This window comes from Lepisma saccharinum, chromosome 17 (genome assembly GCF_977018435.1).
Source record: "Lepisma saccharinum chromosome 17, izLepSacc3.1, whole genome shotgun sequence".
Lineage (NCBI taxonomy): Eukaryota > Metazoa > Arthropoda > Insecta > Zygentoma > Lepismatidae > Lepisma > Lepisma saccharinum.
The window spans coordinates 21,196,151-21,219,873 of record NC_139245.1 but is presented as its reverse complement, the minus strand read 5'-3'; the positions used below and the strand labels follow the sequence as shown (position 1 = coordinate 21,219,873).

Sequence of the window (23,723 nt, the reverse complement as noted above, 5' to 3'; positions counted from 1 at the left end):
AATTCTTGCCACCAGGGTAAAAAATGGCACTGTAAGCAGTCAAAACATGGTATATTTACAGGAAAAAGGCACTATAAATTGCAGAAAACAATACTCTTTGTAATAAAATATCGGTACAATTTCACCATTCGAATTACATGAACATTACTAAAGCAAAAAGCAACAAGCGTCACCAACAACAACCAGGGAGCTCACACAATGGTTAGGCAATATCACCGACTTTGACGTCAGTGTTACGGAAAATTCCACGTTTTGACTGCTTACAGTGCCATTTTTTACCCTGGTGGCGAGAATTGGAACTATTTTTCTTCCCCCCATAATTCACGAGCGCATTGCTTCATTAGCATATCTACGAAGTTTCAGACTGCTACTCTCATTACAGCCCGTGCTGTACCACTCTGAACACCGTCACTTTAATTATTACCACCTGGTACCTTTTGAGACACAGTGTATTTTCACTGCTGTTATACACCACTGATCCCTAGCCACAATATGTAAGATTATACATATGTTATCTGCTTGCTGTGGAAGTATTCAATATAGCTACCATACAAGATATCTACATTTAGCAATGGTATCAGTCAGCTGGATCAGTATGGATGGAAACCTGATTTGATATTCTTCATTGAAAACTGAAATGAAAGGAGAAAAATTACCTCTGCAGACATGATTGCCAGTCGCTGAGCTGTGAGAGCTCCCACCATGAAGTTCATCCGCAGGCTGGGGTTCTTCGAGTCCTTCAAATTGGCCACACGACTGCGAACTCTGTTTTTGTACTTCATGTCTGTGTTCTTGAACTCAATGAAAATGGCTTCCTCCAATTCCTCTGCAAGTTCTTCTGGCTCTGGGCAACCTTCAGGAGTGCCTGTAATGAGAGGAAACCATAACATAGCAGTGAAACAGCATACCTTTTCTTCTCCACTCTACAGAACATCCTGTAACAAAGCATTATACAGTATCAATGGATATCTAGATTTGTAAGATATTAGGGCATGCTTTCAAAAATATTGTTATGTAAGCGATACATTTGTTTTAAATTACTATTCTGTTGATATGTACAAAAATATACAATGGACCTCATGATTTCAGAGCATGCAGTATTTCCCCTTTCCAATACACTAGATATACTCTCTAAATATACTATTGTTTTCACTGGTATTTTATTTTTAGTAACATATATCTCTCTAACTATGGACATCCGCAGGATTTTTCCCAGGGAGGGGCAAGGAAGGTATTTTTTTTCCAGGGAGGGCAAACAAGGCACATTTTCTCCAAAAATAGTGTTGTTTCCTAAAAAAACATTGCTTAAATTTGAATTTATGATGTTCATGCATTATTAACACATATTATTGTGGCTAAAATGAAATTATGTGTGTGAAATACATAATTTTTGGTTGACTTTCATTTTCCAGTGGGGGCATGCAACCCCCCCTTTCCTTGCCCCCCCTTCCGGATGCCCATGTCTCTAACTCTATCTCTCACACACACAACATATAGTGATTAAAAGGAAGGTGGGCCACAAAGACTAAATACCAAGTAAAAGAGCAAACGCTCACCAGACATAGGTAAAATCAAAATTTTCGCAGCCATGAGCCGCATCTTCAGGTGTAGAAACAAAGAGAGAAAAACAAAGTGAAAGTGTGACCTGGAGCAGGGTGTCTACCAAAATAACAAATCCTAAATTCTTGATGTTTTCTTGTCCCTTTTTTTAGTTTTCTTAACCATTATTTATTTATGCGAGCCCTACTCAGGTAAAGATGGAAATTAGCAATTAAGAAAATAAATATTTATTTAATAAGAGAAGAGAATTAGACATGCTTTATCTATTAAATGCCAATTTTTTTGCCATGAAATACCATTTAAATTTGGCTACCTCCGGTGATGGTTGCACAGCAAGACAAGATGTCAAATATTGTGAAAACTATACAAGCAATTTATGTGAAAATTTTATATATTGAAGTGGAAGTACAGTAATAAGTATGCACATATGCAGTTTACTTGAAACATAAATAGAAACTCACCTAATAATTTTGATTACACACATCTGTCCATTTATTATTTCCAGCCACAGCCACCTATTCCTCACTTTCACTACATTCTTCAATTTCACTAATACAAAATGAATCCCCGTGTTAATCTCCACTTCCAAAATCCACATTTTCCTCTTCATCGCTATCGAAAAGCAACTTTTCAATCGCAGAATCTTCTACAACAGTCTTATGCAACATGTTTGCAAGACGTAACAAATGAAGGTTTGTTTACATGAGAAATTACTGAACAAAACATGCTTGAAATGGTATGAAAAACGTAGCAGCACAAACATACACATCATAGATTCGAAAGATCATACAGGGTCATTCCATGCCAAACGATCCAATGGTGGTTGCATGACTATTTTAGAAAATTTTCATTTTTAGTACATAGGGTTGTACATGTTTCTAGATATGAAAACCAATGTTGGAAAAAAATTATTGTCTTTAGTTCTCATGGGGCAGCCATTTTTCCATCATGGCGTATGGATTTTTTTGCTCATTTAGCACTTTTCAGAAACCTTGTATCTCAAAAACCATTAGAGCTAGAGACCTGAAACAAAATTCACTTTGTAGCTAATGAAATATACTTTCTATGATATTCAAGTATGTTTTGCTTAAAATTGCATCGGAAGTACGAAAATTATGGTGGAAATTGGGGTAACAATAGTTAAAAAATTGGATTCTTAAGCCTGATTTTTTCAGTGAAGGGGTTTAGTCTAAGGCTTGATTTTTTTTCATGTGTAGACCTGCCTGCAGGGTGTCTGTAAATAAAATATCAGTGCTTAGAAACTCAACCCTTTTTTACAGCATTGGTTCAAACATGGCCGTTCATTGAATTTTGAGTTTTCAGGGTTAAATATCTCAGATGGGTCCTCTTGAAAAATTCTGAAATTTGGCATAAACGAAGCCCTGCATGAACCTAACTCACAGTAAAAATCTCAACTTTTAGGTTCAACTCGTTTTGGCAAATATGAGGTAACGTATGTCACCTAATTTCTGACGTTACAAAGTAAGGTTTATCTACATCCCATACTTAGAATAATGAAGTCTTTTCTTTTTCTTTTTTAAATTTGGGTTAAATAAAGAATCAGGAAATATAGTAACATAAGGTTTTAATACTTGACTTAACAGAAATTGAAATTACAAGGTATGACAATTGAAAATCTGCGAAATCTCATTGCAAAAGGTTTGATTTATTAGGTACCCACGACCAGTTGGTATTGTCAGATCCAAAACTGAGCTTCCCCCACATTTTTTAAATGTAGCAGTACAAGGTGCTTAAGATAGGCAGTGGCATGCCCAGAAATTTCGAAAGGGAGGGGAGGGGGCCCTGTTTTTGCCACATTATCCTGCCTTTGACGTAATTGTTTATGGATACTAGGCCAAAGGTATTGGGTAATGACCCCCACCAACCCCTCCTTGGGCACTCCACTGAGAGTAGGCTATTTATTTTGGAGGGTCAAATATATTATTTTTTGTTTCCTTTATTTTCCACGTTTTTTTTTTTTCTTTCAAGAAAAGACATTCGTTGAAGTAGATATGAGTTCTGCTGATGTAAGGCAAGCCAGGAATTGATCAGTGCGTGGACAATCTCTGCTGTCATTCTTCCTTTGCCTAATGTGCCAAGAGTAGTGACTTGTGAATGTTCATTATCTGTGACTGGAAATGTAGTGTTCTGTAGAATTTTTAACTGGAGAGGACTGTCATAAATACACTTTTGGTAAGGTTCCCAAAGACCTAATTAATCTTAATGAACTCGGTGAAAATGATAAAACACTTCTTAGGTCAAGACTACAGGTGGATGACTTAGAGAGAATATGCAAATACCATTGAAAATAGTTTTTTATATGGTAAAATATGTTGTGATCTTCAGAAGTACCACTTAACTTTTTCTTTAAGTAAGGAAATTTTTAAAATCAATTTCCATCATATGGTAAGGCAAAAAAGTATCAAGGAAGCCTTATACCAGTTAAATCAATATGCCTGACATGCAGGATGTGGCTGCATAGCCTGACAGTTTCTTCATGTCAATTTGTGCACTTGAAACTTTCAAGAGAGATTCAACTGCAAATTACTCTATTACACAATATCTTAATCGTCCACCCTGAAAAAAATCAAAGTCCTGAATTCGAAAATTTGGCAACATTGCACCTCAGAGCCAACATATAGTAGCAAACTTTGCAACAATTCTTCTTTCTGAAAAATAAACGCTCTTGTGATTTTTTTGAACTCTTTCACATTCCCATTAAGTTTGAAACCCTAAAGAGTCATACAATGCCTAATTAAACAAAAATCCTAAGTAGAAATACGAATGTAGAAAATCAAATAGGATTCCTATTGGTGAGCCCAACTTAGGAGTTCAGTATGGAGCTTATGGCAACAGTGTTGCCACATGGTGCACAGTAGAAGAAGACTCTGGTGCGCATCGAACGTCTGCTGTAGTACACACCACAGCAAAAGTTAGTGATCAACGGAACGGGTACTGTTCAATACAAGAATGCAAATCCTTCCTCCATGATTTGGTGGGAAGCTGTTCTGAGTATTGATGGTCCATGGAGAGAGATTTGCAAATAACTGTTCCTGAATATACTTGTCATATGTCTTGCTGTCCATATTATTGTGTACGTTGGCCGTGTTTTTTCTTTCTTTTAAGTCCACTTTTTGCACAGAAAGGCTAATCGGGACTGGACCTACAATTTAAACTGGGATCTGAACCACTATACGCCTCCACCGGGTAACGACCCCTTGATTACGAGGCCAGGATGTTACCACTGTGCCATCGTGGAGGCTGTTTCACATTTCTCGGCACACTGTCTCGTTTGAAACAAAACTGTGTTCATTACTGGCATGCACCAAAGCAAATCTCTCCCCCCCAACCTGTAGGTGCTCGCAAACCACTTGTAAGGCCGCAAAGGAAGTCTTTTTGTGTTTTTGTTTTGTCCCTCCATTCTTTTTGCACAGCAGCAGCTCCACAACTCGACAGTCATAGGCGGGTCTAGATTTTTTCTGGGATGTGCACAGAATATGCTGTAAGCATTACGTAATATTGGAAATATAATGTGCAGATTTGCAACTTATTCGACACATCAAAAAGTGCCCTTATATCAGTGGCATGCCCAGTGTTTTCGAAGAGGGGGGAGGGGAGGAGTGGTATGTATACTTTTTAGTAGCCGGTCCTCATATGCCATATTCTCCTGCCATTAACCCTCTTCTTTTAGAAATACTTATCCAAGGGGGAGTTATGACCAGCACATACCCCCTTGAACACGTCACGTCATTCACATCAATACAATTACAAGGGTTCATTCTAGGTCCAATTTGTGGTCAGAAGAACTAATTGGGACTGAACCTTCAACGTATAATCCATCCTAGAATGTACCTCCACCAGGAAACGAACCCAGGGCCAGGGCAGCTACGAACAAGAAGAAATTAAATTTCCTGACTGTTCCAGGTTTTCCAGGACAAAATTTACATTTCTCCCTGACAATTACAAACTAAACTATATCGATGTTTTTGCAAATGGAAATAATAAACTCTTACAGATCCAGGTATGGATTTTTTAAGCACCAATATTATCTTCTATGAAATTGACTTAATTTCTCTATTCTTTATGATTTGAATTCAAACTGCAAAATAGTGAAATTGGAAAATTATTACAATTCACAAGCTAGGGAAGGATTATGGAATTTTATCTTACGCCGTAAGTTTAAAATATAATACTTGATTATTTTTAAAGTTATGACAGATTAGAGTGAAGAGTGATTGATTAAGAAATACAATTTGTACTTTATCAGTCTCCTTATCCATTCTCAGTATTATATGTTAATATTTCCACTGAGGTTTGAAACCCTCTGCTTGCAAGAACCATGAGTGCGGACTCATTTTTCAATGCATAAAGCTACTTCTCTCTTCTCTGTAAAGCAAACAACTTAACTCTTGCATATAAGTGAAACAATTCAATTGTACAAAAGAAAGTGTCGTATTTCCTTACATTATCAATGGGATTTCTGCTTCAGTACAGTATATCGAAGTGAAGCACTATGAAACTGACAACATGCAGTTATACCATTATTGCTGTAGGTATTAGAAATTTAACGCAAGGAATTTATAGAATTGCATTGTATAGGTACCTGATTTAGCTAACCACACATTAAAACACAGGAACACTCCGTTTATAACAGCTTCTGAAAGTTCATACACGAGGGGCATCCTGAAAAAAGCTCCAATGGTGTCTGTACGCAGCACTAGTGGCCGGAGAGCGACACACACACATGCAGGCAGCAAGAAGTGGCATGTAGCTGTAATCTGGTACAGTTGCAATGCAGCCGTTTTAGGACAGTTCTAGGTTAAAGATTGCACTTCTTATACAGTCTCCCACCGACTGCGATGTAGCCTACGTGTAGTAATCAGATTTTTGCATGCTCAGAATTTGGCACAGAGCCACCAGCAATCGTGTGAGGTGGGCAGACCGGACATCGTGAGTGATAGTATGGTCAGATGCTGGTGCAGACAATTCACAGAAGGCCAATCGAATGTGCACAACCCCATACAGCTGAGTACACGTGGGCCCTTTGCATCACTTCAACTGAAGAGGTTTCTGGCAAGACAAGGATTTGACAGCTACACTGCGGTAGAGACAGTTCCAGTCTTTGCTGTCAGACACATATGCCATGGACATACAAAATTTAGTGCCATGCTACGACAAATGCCAGAACAACGGTGGTGATTATGCCAAAAATTAGGTTAGGACTCACTGTTACTAATGCAATTTACTACTGATATTCTTGTTTTATTTATGCCTATCGGTGGAGACCTTGATTTTTTGTTATTTTAATTTTTACTATTCGGTGTTATTTTCCCAAAATTCACATTTTCATTTTAGCGCATTTTCTGGCAAATACCTGAAATTATACCTTCATGGCATTTTTAAACTACTGTTTCAAATGGTAAGTCACATGGCCTACGCTTCTTCGTGAGAGTTTGATATCTTGAAAGTTATTTTTTGACTGTTATTTTCCATAGCCCTTTTTCATTTTAAGGTAAGGGTTTTAGATAATGGAATTTTCCCTGTATATATTGAAGGGTGCATAGTGACCATAGGTGGCGACACCCCCCCCCCCCAAAAAAAAATCAATCTCACGTGACAGATACCGATATATGCACCAAAAATGAGCATTATCATTTTTTGACTTGTTAGTGTTACAATTCCCAAAATTCGCATTTTTTTAGAATGTTTTTCCGGAAATATACCAAAACTAAAATACTTCTGTTGTGCTTTCAAACTATTATTTTAAATTGTAGGTCACATGGTCTACGTATTTTCGTGACAGTTTGATATGTTGGAACAGATTTTTGAGGAAGTAAAATTAAAAGTATAGCGCTCCTCAGTGCTTAGCACCAAGCCATGAAGGCATCTAGGGGGAGTGGAGTTAGGGCCCCACACTTTCTTGATCACGGCCAAAGGTGGAAGTGATGTGATTAACACCATGCTCCTGGCTACCTTTACCACCCCGAAAGTTTACGATGATGTGTGGGTACCGGAGCAGTTTGAGCAGGTGGAAAAGATCCTGGTTCTACCCCTTAGGGGATCAACCCTGGGTCTCTCGCATGGTAGTCAGATGCTCTAATGACTGAGAGCCATTATTTCTCGCTCGACAAATGATGATGGTGTGCACTTAGCTTGGTATTTCAAAACACATCTCGCACGACAAATACTGAAGATGCGGCTCCTGTGTGATGGTAGATGCACACTCAATCTCCTGTTAGAACCCTGCCACTTTGCTTTGTGATGCCAATTGTTTTGATAGAAGTTGAAAAAAATCATGGGAAATACATGATTTAATGTGACTGTCGGAATAATTCCATGTATAACAAGCATAATAGTTTAATTTTGAATAAAACATTGGAAAATTTGCATGTTCTATGTACAGAAATATAGCACATTTTGTTTCTTTAACTCTTTCACTGCGGTCGTCGCTTTTATGCACAGCACGCCAGGTGCCTTGCTCCGCAGAAGTTGCATTATTGCGAGTTCATACTTCCACTCGCTGTGAGTGTCTCATTTCCGAAGTACGTCGCTTTTAGTAGTCTTCTGACATCTGTTGATAGTATTTTGAACTATTTGAACTTGTAGTTTTGTTTTTATCCGTATGATGTCGCTAATTACGCCTCCGTTTAGAATTCTTTGACATACGAGTGTTGAGTGCTCTGACATGTCAGTTTCAAATGCATGTTTGAATGTAAACAACATGGCTTCGTCAAGTCGTCAACACTTGTCTGATAATGATGTTACTCAACTGTTATTTGCCGACTCAGAATCAGAAGGTGAATTAATTTGTGACGATAATAGCGACAGTTTTTACGAGACTTCAAGTGGTGACAGTGATTGTGTAGTGTCTGATGAAGAATTTGTACCGCCGTTCGTAACATCATGAAGCAGAGTGCAAAACAGAATTGATCTAGGTGCGGGAATTTCAAAATTTTTCAAAATATCATACGACCAGGGACTACAGAATAGTTTGCCAGTGCAAGGAATGACTTTTGTAAGTTCTCTATAACATATTTTGCAATGTAATTTTGTAAAATTATTCTTTCTAAAAAAAATGTTTTTTTTTGTTTGTTTTTTTAAAATTTCAAAAGTTTTCAAAATATCATACCACCAGGGACTACAGAATGGTTTTCCAGTGCGAGGAATGACTTTTGTAAGTTCCCTATAACATATTTTGCAATGTAATTGTGTAAAATTATTGTTTCTAAAAAAATGTTTGTAAAATTATTGTTTCTAAATAAATGTTTTTTTGTTGTTTTTTTTCAAAATTTCAAAATTTTTCAAAATATCATACCACCAGGGATTACAGAATGGTTTTCCAGTGCAAGGAATGACTTTTGTAAGTTCTCTCTCACATATAATGCAATGTAATTGTGAAAACTTTTTTCAAATTTAATTACGCAGCCAGAGAATTCCGCAGCGAAAGAGCTAAGCCTAGAAAAGACAAAAATGTTGGATCTCACGGAATTTTTCATTGCTTTAGGGCATTTTTTAAAAAAATCGTTAAAAACGCCAACAAGTCTGACTTTTCCCCGTTTTCCAGGTCTGTCGCCACCCTGCCAGGGCCCTTCGATTATAAGGGGATACCATTAGCAGAATTTTTCCTCGCATTATAATGACGGGATTCATGGTTTGATACCTGCTGGAGGCACATAGTGGTTCGTATCTCACATAAAACTGTAGGTCCAATCACAATTAACCTATCTGTGCATAAAAGTGGACTTAAAACTCAATCAATCAATTATTAATAGAGGTGTGAAATAAAAGGAGTTCTATTGCATTTGTATGAAGATTACAGAAAGAAGGAGACAGACATTCTTTAAACTATCTAGGAAAAACTGTTCTATCATTTTTTTTTGTTCTTTTAATATGATGCTATCAATACTTCTCATAATACTTATTCATCATTTTGGGAGGGGCAAGTGAACTTCCTCCTGAAAAATCTGCCAATGTATACAATGTGCCTGGGACTTTTCGCCGCACATTGCATCGTATAAAAGTTGTATTCGAAATCATTGCATTTTGCATACCTGTTGTTTTTTGGCATTTTTCTCCTCGTTTGGTGTTGCAAGAGGACCTTTAATTGCTTCGATATTAATTTTGAATGAAATTCCAGTCGTTTCAGCGGTTTCGCTTGCAGTCCAACTAACACATTTACCAGGATTTTTCTGCTTTAAGTATACAATAATATTTATTACAATTTGTCTCTCTTTACTTGTAAGACTCTGGACATTTTTATGCTTAATAATACCACCCCTTGCCACTTTGAGGTTGTAGAATAATTATAATAATAAATTCCTTCAAGAAATACCCAAAATGAGAAAGAGCGCACGCAAACAAAATTGACCCCCGACGGAAGCCTATTCACGAACTTTTGCCTGAACATTCCTCGCCCCCTTCCATCTTCTAAACACGTGTTTGCAGCAAGTGACAACTGTCGGACGGCTGTTATTTTTAACTCCCCAAATTGCGGTAAACACAAGAAAGGAAAATGTCTTGTTTGGATGGTCCGAATTGCAAAAGAAGGTGTAGACCATCAAAGCCTTACATTTCCTCTCGTTTTTGCATATTTATTATTTTCTTTTCGAATGTTAACAACTTTTGTTTCTGACAGAAACACTCTTGTTTAGGGGTGGTGATCTCAAATGTAAAAGCCCATAAGAGCCCATACTGAACTCTTTAACTTGGGCTCCACTATTGCTCTGAAATTGAAAATAGGAAAATTTATGTGCAGTATGAAACACTGAACAGGTTCTCTTCCACCTGGAACAAATTGTCCTCACATTTGAATGCAAAGAGGCAAATTTCTCATGATTTTAAGCTAAATTTCAGTAAAGATACCTTGCACAATACCGGCTCATTCTGCAAAGTGTGTCTTTTCTTTGATCTGTGGCAAAATATGATTCAGAACTCCGGCACATGGTTGTTGACCCTGAGATCAGAGTGTTTTATGAAGTTTCACGTTAGTAGTCTCATGCAGCAGTTGGTTAGGTGGTAAACCTGTTATACTTTTTTGTCGCGAACGAAACATCGTAGGTTCAAATCCCACCCTCTCCTCTTTCTCTTTTTCCTTGTTATTTACCAAGTACGAAGTGTCGTAATAATGTAATATAAGATTATAATAAATAATTGTAAGTATTTATGAATTCCTTCGAAGAATGCTTCTGCTCAGCTGGCTTGATTTTCTTTGGTGCAGTACTCGTCACAAGTTCAGCGATACTCAATGATTGGCAGGATTTTAGGCAACACCTTTTATTTCATTCAGATGTCATAAGTTATGTTAACACACATATCTGTTCTTAAACAGTATGTTGTATTCAAGGGGTCCTTGGTTCCCGGTCGAGGCACATTGTAAAGTGCCAATTAGCCTATCTGTGCATTAAGTGGACTTAAAACAACAATACACATGTATATACAAGCAGTATGTTCTCTCTTCTTTGTGATCTTCACTGCAGACCTAAAATGTAAGTTGGATTTTTCATGATGCACAAATTGTATACTACTCAGCGTTTCAAACTCCCCACCTCAGAATTTACTTCACATGTTTCTGCGCACTCTATGTTGCATCTTATGAATCAAATGCCATTCAGAAATACTGCATGTAAATTGCATAAATATCAATATACTATAACAAATGTGTTTGTTAGATGAACACTATTCTGCAAGCAGCACTTACCTCCCTCTCCTCGAATGGCATTTGTCAGCATCTCTCTGCACTTGAGTCGAACGGCATCTGTTGTGTTTACTGAAGTTGGAGGAAAGGATGTGATCTTTGGTTTCTCCTTCTCCTTCTTTTCCTGTTTAACCTCATTATCTTTTGGCTTCTCTTCTTTTTCTTTTGGTTTTTTTGAACCGCTTGGGGTGTCTTTGTTGTTTGAATTCGGACCTGAAAGGAAGTTCAGAAAAGAAAGATCAACTAATCACATAACATGACTCATGTTAAAACATTAATTAGCTTTACGGATATGAATATTCCAAATTCTAGAATATCACCCAGAGAATTCAATTTTAAAGCACAATAAGTTTAATATCAATTCCAAATATGTATCCTACAAAAAACATGCAATTCACCTGAAGAGAAGATTACACATTTATTCAGGACAGAATGTTAAAATTTATACTTGTAAACACAGTCAAAAAAGTTTTGCATCAAAACGGAAAACGACAAAACATATATGAAGCACAAGGTTTATTGCCAATGACAGTGGGAATACAAAAGAAAAGATGAAGAACAAGACATGTTGAATGAAAAGGGAACAAAAGTTGTACAATTTTCTCAGAAATGTGTTTAAAACGAAAATGGCACAATTCATGATGGAGGCGAAAAAACAAAGAACTGTCAAAAGAAGACTGTTCGTCATAGCGGATCCACCAGAAACATTGTCTACCACCTGGTGTATCCTCCCTGGCTGCAAGAAGGTCTTGAACACGCTGTGGCATACTGAGGATGAGACGATCAAGGTGATCTTGCGGTAAACGATCCAATTCGTCCTGTGCCACAAGAAGGACTTCAAGATGCAATTCATGTCGGGACTTTGCGCTGGCCAGAGCATGCGACAGATATTCGCTGCCTGCAGATAATCGTGCACCATCTGTGCACGGTGTGGACGGGCATTGTCATCCACCAAGACAAATTCGTCACCAATTTCCTGATGAAATGGTTCCACAGTGGTCTGGAGAATGTCTCTGACATAACGAACAGCTGTTTGTGTCCCTCTAATTGGAATTAGGGGCGTTCGACATCCGAGCATGATCCCTGCCCACACCATGATTCCTCCTCCTTGGTATGAATGGACCCCCTGGACACCACGAAGCCGCTCCTGCAGTCCAGGGCTTCGCCACATCCATCCTCTTCGTGAATCTGGCCTTAGACATAGCCTACATTCATCGGTGATGAGCACATGTGCCCAATGACCGGGTCCCCAATTTCGATGTGCACGGGCCAAATGCACACGGTCGTGCCAATGTCGTGGCAACAGGCACTGGCACCGGAGAGGTCTTCTGGAACGTAAACCACTTTCTCGGAGTCTGTTTCGGACAGTTTGGTTTGAAACACGCACACCGGAGGCTGCCTGGAGGACATGAGTGATGTTCCTTGCCGTCATGGTACTCTGTCGCCGAGCTGAGAGTCGTACATAGTGGTCTTGTGCTGGTGTTGTGACCCATGAACGACCTGTCCGTTGAACATCTGCTACTGTTCCTGTGTCTGTATACCGCCTCCAGATCCTACAGACATCGCTTTGCGCCACTCCAACAGCCCTAGCTACAGCTCGTTGTGACATGCCAGTCTGCAGTAGCGTGATGATCCTGGCCCGATCAAACTGCACTATCGTAAGCCTAGGCATTCCTTGCACATAGCTGCACTATCGTAAGCCTAGGCATTCCTTGCACATAGCTGCACTCGCTCGCCTTCGCTAACTGGACACAAGGAACACCTAACTAACCTTCACAGACTACCGTGATGCTACGCTCGAACACACGCATGCGCTTGCCGACTCCGGTAATCGTCTGTGGTGATCGGTATTGCACGTTGACCGCGTTACTTCGCACAATGAGCTCCGCTTCATCGTTTCTTGTCTGCTTCGGCATGTTGCGGATGCTATTTTCATCACTTCTCGGGTGATGCAAAACTTTTTTGACTGTGTTTATGTGATTTTCCAAAATTTAAGATCTGAAACTTGACAGTGAAGAAAAAGATCATGTGTGGATAGAATTTGGAAAAGTTTGCAATGAACCATATTCAACAATAGGTACAGTGGGATGCACAAATATTACTCGATAAATTGTCCAAGACTATTTTCATGTAATTTTCTCTTGGATCCTACGTAAATGTAAGGACTAAATTATTATGTGTACTGGTGCAGAAGATTTCAGCAGCTTGCTTGACATTTTGTTTCAGTTCATCAATAACTCATTGCATAAAACAAACAGAACAAACCTGGTGATGGATAACTTGTTAGGTAATACTTATGCATCCCATTGTACAAAACATATTGCAGAGTAGGTTTTGAGGGTAGAAACACAGGAGATATCTGTAAGTGAATCCAAGAGTTTTCATGGCTCTATATTAATCTATATGGTGGCTGAAGGTCAGTTTCCTTATCAAAAATGACTACAAGATCTTTCTTTGTTGCAAGAACGGAATATTCTGGTTGCATATTTTATAGGATGGTGCTGTAAAATTGAATTTAAGGGTAAACATCATGACAACAGAGTTCTCAGGATATAATTTTCGATTCCAGTCTTGCACCAGCATTTAATATGTTGGAGTTTGTCTTGAACTGAAGTAGTGTTTCTACATAATTTGTGGTCATCAGCATAAAATAAAATTGGACATGCAGTAGACATATATTCAGGAATATCATCCATGAAAAGAGTGAAATATAGGTGCTCCATAGATCTTCCTTGAGGCACACCAGAAATTACAGGAAGTCAGATGAAGAGCAACCAGATATGATTACTATTTGCTTTCTATTGTGCAAGTAAGATGAAAGTAACTAAAGAAGAAGTTGGTGAATGTTGAATATATTTCACACAAGTTGTGGGTGAGCTGCATATGAGACAGAGTCAAAGGCTTTGGAAATATCTAAGTAAACGGCATCCATGTCTTGTTTGGCACTTAGGGAATTAACCCCTTAAGTGTGGATGGCATATACGGTATATATGCCATCTGCAATGTGATGTTGCACCATGGAAGGTGTACATATATGCTTTGTCTTTAACTTGACTAGATTTGACTATGGGTGGCGTACAAATATACCCAGATGTTGAGAACATAACAATCATGTTAGGGAAGATTATGTTAGCTGTAGAAAAAACAAAAAACAGTAGCAGAAGAGAAAGAACATGGAAAAGAAGAAAAAAAGAGAATTTAAGTTTAATGTAAGAAAAGTTATCTGCTACCATGCAGCATACTTCACGGATAATAGAAAACGAAAATATGGCTCAAAAACAGTTTGTGTAATGCGGACATTGAGTTGCACTGGAACTACAGTTTGAAGTGTGATTCAAAATAGTGTGCAATGTGCCTTCACCAGGTATTGAATCCGGGACTCCTTGATGACAAGATGACGACGTAACCACTACACCACCAGGAAAGCCCAACTTGCACTTGTTGAGCTCTGAAAGCAGTGGACAAACAAACAGTTTTTACTAAAAGTGGCAAAAGTACTCCAAGATGGCAAGTTCTTACTTACACGGGACCTACTTTGGGATCAAATATCTCAGTTATTTGTATTTTCCGCAAGCTGGAATCAATTTTATATTATGTAAAACATTGAAATCTGTCAATTAAAAAAAAAAATGTAATTCTCACGGGTGTACAGTGGGTGAATGTACCCAAAGTTGTGTAATATTATTTTCATTCGAACCCTACTCGAAGTACAGCATTTAACATTACACTTTCTTTCTGTGAACTGATTTTGTTAACAGTTCCAAAGTAGAAATTGCAGAATTCTACAAAAGTTGACAGCAATATTACAGACCATGAAGGAACTTACCAGACAAGAATTTCTTCCAACTTTTGATTAAAGTTTTTGACAGATTAATTACTTCATCATCATTGCTGGATTTTCTAAGTGAATTGACTGTCATTCCAATCCTGGTTGTTGTGAGAACCTCCAAGTTTACTGGAAGCTTCTGTAGAGCCTTGAGCAAGTCCAGTGCTTGTTCTTCACCCTGCAAAAAAATAGTAAGAACTTTGTAGAAAAAAATTAAATCTAGGAAAGTTCGGTAAAGGTATTATCTGCACCACGAAGTCGCTCAGGGATGTAAAAAAGAAGCCAGTTAACAGTAAATATTCCAAAACTTCTTACAGTGCTGCGTATTTATCTGTGTTATTCACATACAGTGCCTTTATTTGCTTATTGTGCCACAAGAATGCAAACCAAAAATCTAGACTTTTTCTGGACCTTTCTTTCTTTTTTCTTGGCATATTCCCACCCTCTTTCTTACCATTTATTTAATGAAAAACCGCTACCATAAGGCGAGAGTATGAAAACTGAAGCTGTACTTTAACAAGAGGTTTAGACTTGCTTTAATTATTAATGCATGTAAAAATTAATGTTCCAAACTCCACCCTGGATGGGGAATGGCCACATTACTTCAATATTTTTACAAAACTCCATGCATTCAAGAATATAATTCTTAAGAAACAAAATGAAGAAATCTTAACCACAACTCTATTCAATTTTAGATTTCCAAATATTCAATTTTATCAAATCCCAGTACAGGTATATAACAATGTAAATTCACTACACTATAAAAAATAGCAAAAAATTCTTGACCTCAAGCATAATTTCTTGACATTCATGACTGGTAGACACCCTGGTGTAGCTGGTGGAAGCACGCTGCTTGCCAGCGAAATCAGATATATACAGTGCGTCCATTTCGATCTTCAGCCGAGAGATCGGGAGAAGCGTGGCGGGCGGCACTGGCGGGGATGCCGACATTTGCGGCCTGTAATGCCCGCTTATTTTTATGGACATATGCAGACATTTATATAAATATTGCAAACGAGCATTAACCTGTGGTATAATTTATCGTCTGTAATTCATCCAAGTTCTGCCCTTATATCAGGGCATGAAATTTCAAGTTTGAAGTCAGTCGCCGGACTAAAATTTTTGGTCGCCACTACTTTATATTGATAAATAATAAAAATATAAGCAATTATTAAAAACAACATACTTTAGGAATTAATGTTTGTGTAGCGCTGTCGTTCTACACTGAAGTACCACTTATCAATCGAGCTGCTGGGTCAAACACTGACAGAGGGGGGTCCATTTACGGAAACTAGGAGCATTTCATCCAGTGTCTCAGTCTTCAGAGAGTTCCTGTAAGTAGTCTTGAGTCTGTTGTGACAGCCGAAACCTATCTCACATGAAGCTATGCTCACTGGTAGAGCAGCAGAAAATGTCAAAATCTGGAGCAAATTTGGGAATCTTGCTGAACACTCCTCACTGTGAATCTTCTCCAGCGTCTGATTCAAAGTCAGAGAAGAAAACAAAAGTTTGTATTCTGTCCACTCTGCTAACAGAACATCCATTTTCTCATTATAGAGGCTCGGGTTCAAGTACATGTAGAGCTTCTTTATTTCTTCTATCCCAAACTGAAGAATATTTTCTTTGGGAGGCCAACCCAAGGTGTCGAAAACATGTAGAGATGCAATCACATCTGTTGATATAGATTGCAATCTTTCTGTGATGTACACCTTCGCATTGTTAATTACGTTTCCTCTAACAGTCTGAAACTCTTGCTCTCTATTTTGAATGTTTGTGAGCTGCACATCCCTGATCTTTCCTGAAATGGATACATGGTCCAAGAAATCTTGTTCGCTTGGTCCAACATTAGATTCCAGGTCAGCCAAAACTGAAATACAGTGTTCAATTCTTATTTTCAGAGGTGAAATCAAAATATTCTTATTTTGTAGTGCCATGCTTAAAGGGTTCAATTTCCTGTAAAAATCCAAAAGGAAGTACAGAAGCTTAACAAATTTAAATTGCTTCAAACTTTTCAGCAAACCCTTAGCTTTAGCGCCATCAGTGTATTTTCTATGGGACACCTTTTCAAGATCGGTCACAACAGCTTTCCATGATTGCAAGAGATCTCTTACAGCACTTTCTTTGCTGGCTATCCACCTAATAGTGTGGATATCACTCAGTTTTAGAATTTCTCCTCCTATTACTTCTAACGTTTCTCTCAAAAGGTGAAGTCTTTAGCAGAGCCATGATAAAACTGAAAAATATTCCTAATTACAGAATCAAATGCTCTACGATATTTAACTCCAACACAGCTAACTGCAAACGATGTGCAAGGCAGTGAATATTTATCATTTTATTACAAATAGATTTCATTTGAACAGCCAGTCCTGATTTGTGCCCGACCATATTTGCTGCACCATCAGTACCCAAGCCTACAATGTAATACTTGTTTCTGTATTTATTTGAACCTATTGCCTTATCGAAATATCAGTTATGGCTGTGAAGTAACCAGCAGAAGTAGAGTTTGTGAGATCTATTACTCCTAAAAGGTCCTCTTTGATGTGACCATAATTTGCATCCACGTATCGAACATACGTACACATTTGCATGCTCGACTGATGATCTATCTGTGGATTCATCCATCAGAAGGCTGATGTATGTACTTTTCTTTATTTTCTCCACTAGATCTAACTTCAAAGTTTCAGCTATGAAATGAATAAATTCTCCTCATTGCGTTTCATTGCCATACTTAGGTAGAACACTCACACTTAATTTTTCTGCCAAACACAGCAGATCTACAAAGTCTTTAAATGGCTTCTCGTGTTTAGCTACATAGTATGCTACATTAAATAAATTTGTAAGATGGGGTTGGCGTTGAGTGGACATGGGGTTTTCAATCTGCTCACTTTCCAAAACCATGTACGAACGCTGTATTGAGATGTTCGGGCATGTTTGACACACATTTGAAATAACAAAATTTTAGTCGCCAGCCCCAAACTTTTGGTCGCCAATGGCGACCTGGCGACCGGAAATTTCGCGCCCTGCCTTATATACACAAAAAAATACGCTTTAGAAACGGTGTTAAGAGCCACAGATAATAAAACATTTTAATCGTAGTTTTGACCAGTAACGTCCTGCTTAAGTTTATATCCTTGAAAGAGTTTTGTGTCGATGGGGATCGTTTGGAGGTTTCGAATGTGCAACACTGTATCAAGATTATGCTGTAGACGAAACCGTTAAAAGTCAATGGTGTTCGTGAGCTTCCTTGCAATCCGAAATCTCCGAGCTCGAGTTTTTTGTTCCTTCGCAACAGAGCTGTGAATATAGTGGCGAGCAGATGTAAACCAAGATCGTGTTAAATTCGTACTGTGCGCAAGAGTGTCATTATTGGTTACTTGCCGTTACTTGTTTGTGTTATTGCAGTGTGTATGTGTCTTGTGTCAGTGAGACAATTGGAATGCCAGCCGCAAGGTTCACGTTACGAGGGGTCTGATAAGTTCTCGGCCCGACCCAGAAGGACTTTAGCTACAGGTACGAAAGTTTCAGGCTATTCAACGTATTCTCCCTGAAAGTCTACACACTTGGCACTTGGTGGATATCAGTTTCAACAACTCTTATAACACAGGTTAGTGCTCGTTTTGCAATATTTATATAAATGTCTGGTAAAGGTAAAGTGTTCCCCTGTGCATAGCACCACGCCATGAAGGCGTATAGGGGGTGTGGGGGTAACGCCCCACACTTTCTTGATCCGGTCGTGAGTGGGGGTGATGTGATCAGCATCACGCCCCTGACCGCCTTTACCCCCCCAGGGATTCCCCCAGGTACCCATGTTATTCGACGCTGGGTAGGCGCCGGGGCCGCTTCCACCGTTAGAAAAGTTCCCGGATTTGAACCGGCCGGGGATCGAACCCGGGACCTTGAGCATGGTAGTCAGACGTGTTACCGACTGAGCCACCGCGGCCACCATATGTCTGGATATGTCCATAAAAATAAGCGGGCATTACAGGCCGCAAATGTCGGCATCTCCGTCAGCGCCGCCCGCCACGCTTCTCCCGATCTCTCGGCTGAAGATCGAAATGGACGCACGGTATATATCCACTCAATTTAAGGGCAAAGGATATTTTTCGAAGCAGAAGATTTGTGAGGTTACTCTTCAGTAATCACCCTGTGGAATGCTGTAATAGGGCTAACTCTGATCAACAACATATTATTGAGAATATATCTATGCCATGCAACCTGGTATCTCTCTCTGTCTGCCATGAATGTTGGTATTTGCTTTCATATGAGCAGATCTATCAAGTTAAATAAGGATTTAGATTCGGTTGTGTAGTTTGTTAAGCCAACAAGTGGTAAACCAATACGAAGTCTTATTAGTGTTTGTTAATAACCATATGAAAGCACTGCATATCATATTTATAAGGTATCTTTATAGAACTATCAAAAACTGAAACATTGTTTTAATCATTTAGTAATATTTTTTCTGTAGCCAGTATTACATTTCATTCTATACTAACAAGATCACCAGTGAACAAACATGAAAAACTAAAAAGAAAATAATTTAGGAAGGAAGACTAAACCTATCTAACTACAAATTAACACTGCAATGTAAACAACTACTGGGAAAGATATTAAGGCTACACCACATCGAACAAAATTTGAAAACAATCACAGTCCAAAGTACTGAACAGAAAACAAAATGTTTAATGATTTATTTTTTTCGCAACTTTTATACGAGTATTAGGAAGTGCTTCAGAATACTTCAAATGAGTGTGGAAGGAAGTTTAAACATTTCACCAAGTATTATTTACCAGAGAAATAATGGTTTGAAAAGTAGCGTAAGCGAGCATCTGACTTTCGAGAGGGAAGCCATTCTTGGTTTACAGCTTTTCAGGCATGCAGTTCTGGCAGATTTTTGTGTATGGCTCGAAGGATGTTTCATGCTTGAGACCAGATATTACATGATCAGTTGTTGGAAACATTTATGGACATTATTTTAATGAAAATAGGCCTAAACTTGCCCCACTTAACCTACCAGTAAAAGCATTTATGGATGTTTTATTAATGCAATGAACCTAATCCAAAGAGCCCTAAACCTGACAACAACAAAATGTAATACTGCTTTACATCCCATGCACATGATCACTTAAGACCCTGAAGTATGTCGTAACAGACATAAACAGAAATCGAACAATGAGAAAAATGTGTGTTCCATGATTAATTCAGAATTAAACAATTGGAACTTAGGCCAAACTCTTCTTAAACTGGGTCCACTTTGACAACAATAATTATGGGTAAATGTTTACTATCCTTCGGACACCTATAATTTCTGAGTTTCGTCAATTTTTGACATTTGTACTTACCTATCTGCTTCGCGGATCATTTTTTAACGTGTATTCACGTTTTTTTGATAAATTTTAATTAAAAAAAAAGTGTTTTGGTAACTGAAGAACGTACGTTTCCGCAAATGGTTTGTGGGGCTATGTGTCAATGGTTCGTGGGGCTATGTGAGAATGGTGTGTGGGGCTATGCAAGAATGGTGTGTGGGGCTACGCATATTTTTTTCGAAACCAATTTTTAACTATTGGAACCTATTGTGACCCTACCTAACCTAACCTTACCGGAAATGGTTCGTGGGGCTATGTATGAATGGTTTGTGGGGCTATGCGAGAATGGTGTGTGGGGCTATGCATATTTTTTTCGAAACCAATTTTTAACTATTGGAACCTATTGTGACCCTACCTAACCTAACCTTACCGGAAATGGTTCGTGGGGCTATGCGTCAATGGCTGAATTTCCGCTATGAAACATTCCCACATCACACAAAACACCTTCCAGATGTTAGACAATACTACAGGAACTTATTACGGTAAGTAGTTTCTTCTGTAGAAATGAAGAAATCTGTCCGAAGGATAGTATACTAGTACCTAATTATGTTTTCACACTGCTTCTTGAATGAGCTACCGTGTCCCACAGATACTACAGAACTTACTTCACATATGAGTCGAATTATAAGTGGAAATCCGGAATGGAAACACAAAATGTAAATCTAAATTAATATATGGCTGGTGCACATAATCCAGCAATTAACATTTTAATGGGGGGGAGGATTGGGCACAATAGCTTACTAAACTAGTGTTAGTACTGCTAAAGTAAAGCTACAGCACTCATGAGAAAAATAAATTTGGTCCAAGTTCCAATTGTTTAATTCTGATTTCATCATGGTACACAAGCATTTTTTCTATGGTTCGATTTCTATGTATGCCTGTTAACATAAACTTCAGAGTTTTAGTGTTTACTTAATGCATGTTTGCTTCTTAAGAATGGTTATTCACTTCTGTATACTTCTTCTCTTGCAAGCAGACATTTGTTTACTGTTGTATTGGTTACGAATTAATGCTGCCATCTAGATCACGTGTGTCTGGAGCAATGGGATTTCATAGGTTACGCGAGTAAGGTTTAGGGCTCTTAGTATTAAAATAATTACTCTAAATGATTTTGTGGTTAGGTTAGGCAGGCCATGTTTTGGCTGTTACCATTACAATATTTATAAATGTTTTCAACATCTCATTATATTGGTGCTGGTCTGAGGCCTCGTGTCAGTAGTAGTCTGTGGATTGCTTTGTCAATGGGAAGTGGGGATATTTGCATACGGTACCTATTCATCTTTATTTCACTGACAAATATAACTTTTCGGAAATGCAAACAGTGCTAATTACTTTCACCAAGGTTCAAATTTACATTAACACTTAATTCCGCAGTACTTTGTCTTTCCCCTATGAAACTTTGAAAGCATGAAACAATCGGAACCATTACCCTGAATCTGTAATATCTGGTCTCAAGCACAAAACTTCATTCGAGCCACACACAAAAATCTGCCAGAACTCCATGCCTCAAACTATTGTAAACCAATGGCTGCTCTCTGCAATGCACATATGCTCACATAAGCTAATTTACAAATCATAATTTTTCTGGTAAATAATACTTGGTGAAACATTTAACCCTGCTAATTAGTTTCTTCAAAAATCATTCCTACAATTCTGCAATTCTTAGTCTTTCTCCTTTGGACTTTGAAAAAATCATTAAACAATCGAAACTGTTATCATAAATTTTTAAGAAACATTTATAAAATAATGGGAAAATGAAGATTAATTAATGATTTTTTCCTTCCATTTTTACTACTGTTAACAAATTGCAGAAACATGTCCGAAGTCTTGGCACGAAATATAAAATTTCACACAACGAAAGTAAAGGGGAATGATAAATGGAATGGAAAAACAAAATATATTTTATTTCCGAAAAAAAAAGTTCTCTCTTTTAGCTGTATTTGCATAAACGAAACGGCGCCTTTTAGCATACAAATATTAGAACAGTCTATACACAAACATTCGATACTGTTTAATTCTTCCATTTTGATAAATCAACCTCGACGCTGGGATAATTTGTGTCATTAAATCACATTTAAAAAAATGTAAACAAATAATGCTCATGCTTCTCTCACGTTAACTACTAGCCTTCTCAACCGTTGTCACAACCATAACATAATATCGAAATATACATTACAAAGCAATTTTAAATACACGTACAGCTCCATCACCAGAAATAATTTTTGTTAATTGCTTCTGTATTCTCATAACTTCGTCTTCGACGCTCATGATTCTATTATTACGCGATTATTTTCAATCCCACAAAATGTTCACCCTCTCCACCTACAAGCTCCGACCAAACCAAAAGCAACCAATTGAAACTGGGAATACTTGCAACTTGACCAGGACTGGACGCAGAGCGTTCTTTGTCTGATATCGCCGCTTGAAGACCTTCAACCATATTTTATTATGTGTACATTCACATTTATTAGGCGTAGGAACTTTAATGTAATAAAATAGTAAATGCAGATTAAGAATTGTCTTTTCTTTTTAAAGAAAAACGCAAGATACAAACAATGCTACCAGGCGGGCACCGAGAGGAGCTGTTCTCAGTGGCGTGCTCAAGATTTTCGAAAGAGTTTACGTATACTTTTTTAGTAGTAGTCAGTCCTTATTTTGCCATCTTTTTTTCTTGATGTTCTTTTCTTTTTTTTTTTTTTTAGGAATACTGGGCCAAAGGGTTTGGAACCCACCAAACCCTTTTTAGGTATGCCGCTGCTTTTCTCATTTGAAACTATTAGTTTTATATTGAAAATGAGCAGTCATTGTGTACAGTTATGTAGCGCCTTAGTGGAAAATATTAGTGGGGTGATGCACTTATGGTTTAACATTGTGACAATGAGACTAGGGGGGGGGGTTGCTTTCAAAAATTTAGTTAACCCCCTCTCTTCGAGGACTGCACTAATGTTATGTATGTGTATATACTTGGGAAGGAACACAGATTGATAGAGGCGTGGTCCTACCACTAACTCCTTTGATGTTAGTCCATGATTAACGCTAATCGTGTGGGATGTAAATTTTCTTGGTCGCTCGCAATGGGACATTTTTAAAAGGTAGTGTCTGCTGCCACGTTCATTTTCTGCTGGAACCTAAAAAAGATGCGCGTGGCAGTCAGTGATGTGCCGTAGACTATAAGTTTACGTCTACATGCGTTGTCTACACGTAATCTACGCGTAGATTACATTGGGTTGTAGTTTACATAGTCTACGTAGACAATCTAAAGTGCATTAAAATTAATTTT

The 23,723-nt window shown here is 38.1% G+C and overlaps 1 protein-coding gene across 1 annotated transcript in view; it reads right to left on the bottom strand.

The window, feature by feature from the left end:
* TfIIS (RNA polymerase II elongation factor) overlaps nucleotides 1-22,792 on the bottom strand; it is a 29,487-nt gene extending 6,695 nt beyond the window's left edge. The window contains exons 1-4 of the mRNA XM_083138508.1: nucleotides 22,643-22,792; nucleotides 15,081-15,258; nucleotides 11,258-11,467; nucleotides 657-865 (exon numbers count right to left, since the gene is read on the bottom strand). Coding sequence (XP_082994634.1) covers nucleotides 657-865; nucleotides 11,258-11,467; nucleotides 15,081-15,258; nucleotides 22,643-22,711 — 666 coding nt within the window. The 5' untranslated portion in view covers nucleotides 22,712-22,792. The remainder of the gene's footprint in view (nucleotides 1-656; nucleotides 866-11,257; nucleotides 11,468-15,080; nucleotides 15,259-22,642) is intronic.
* Between the last annotated feature and the right edge of the window lie 931 nt (nucleotides 22,793-23,723).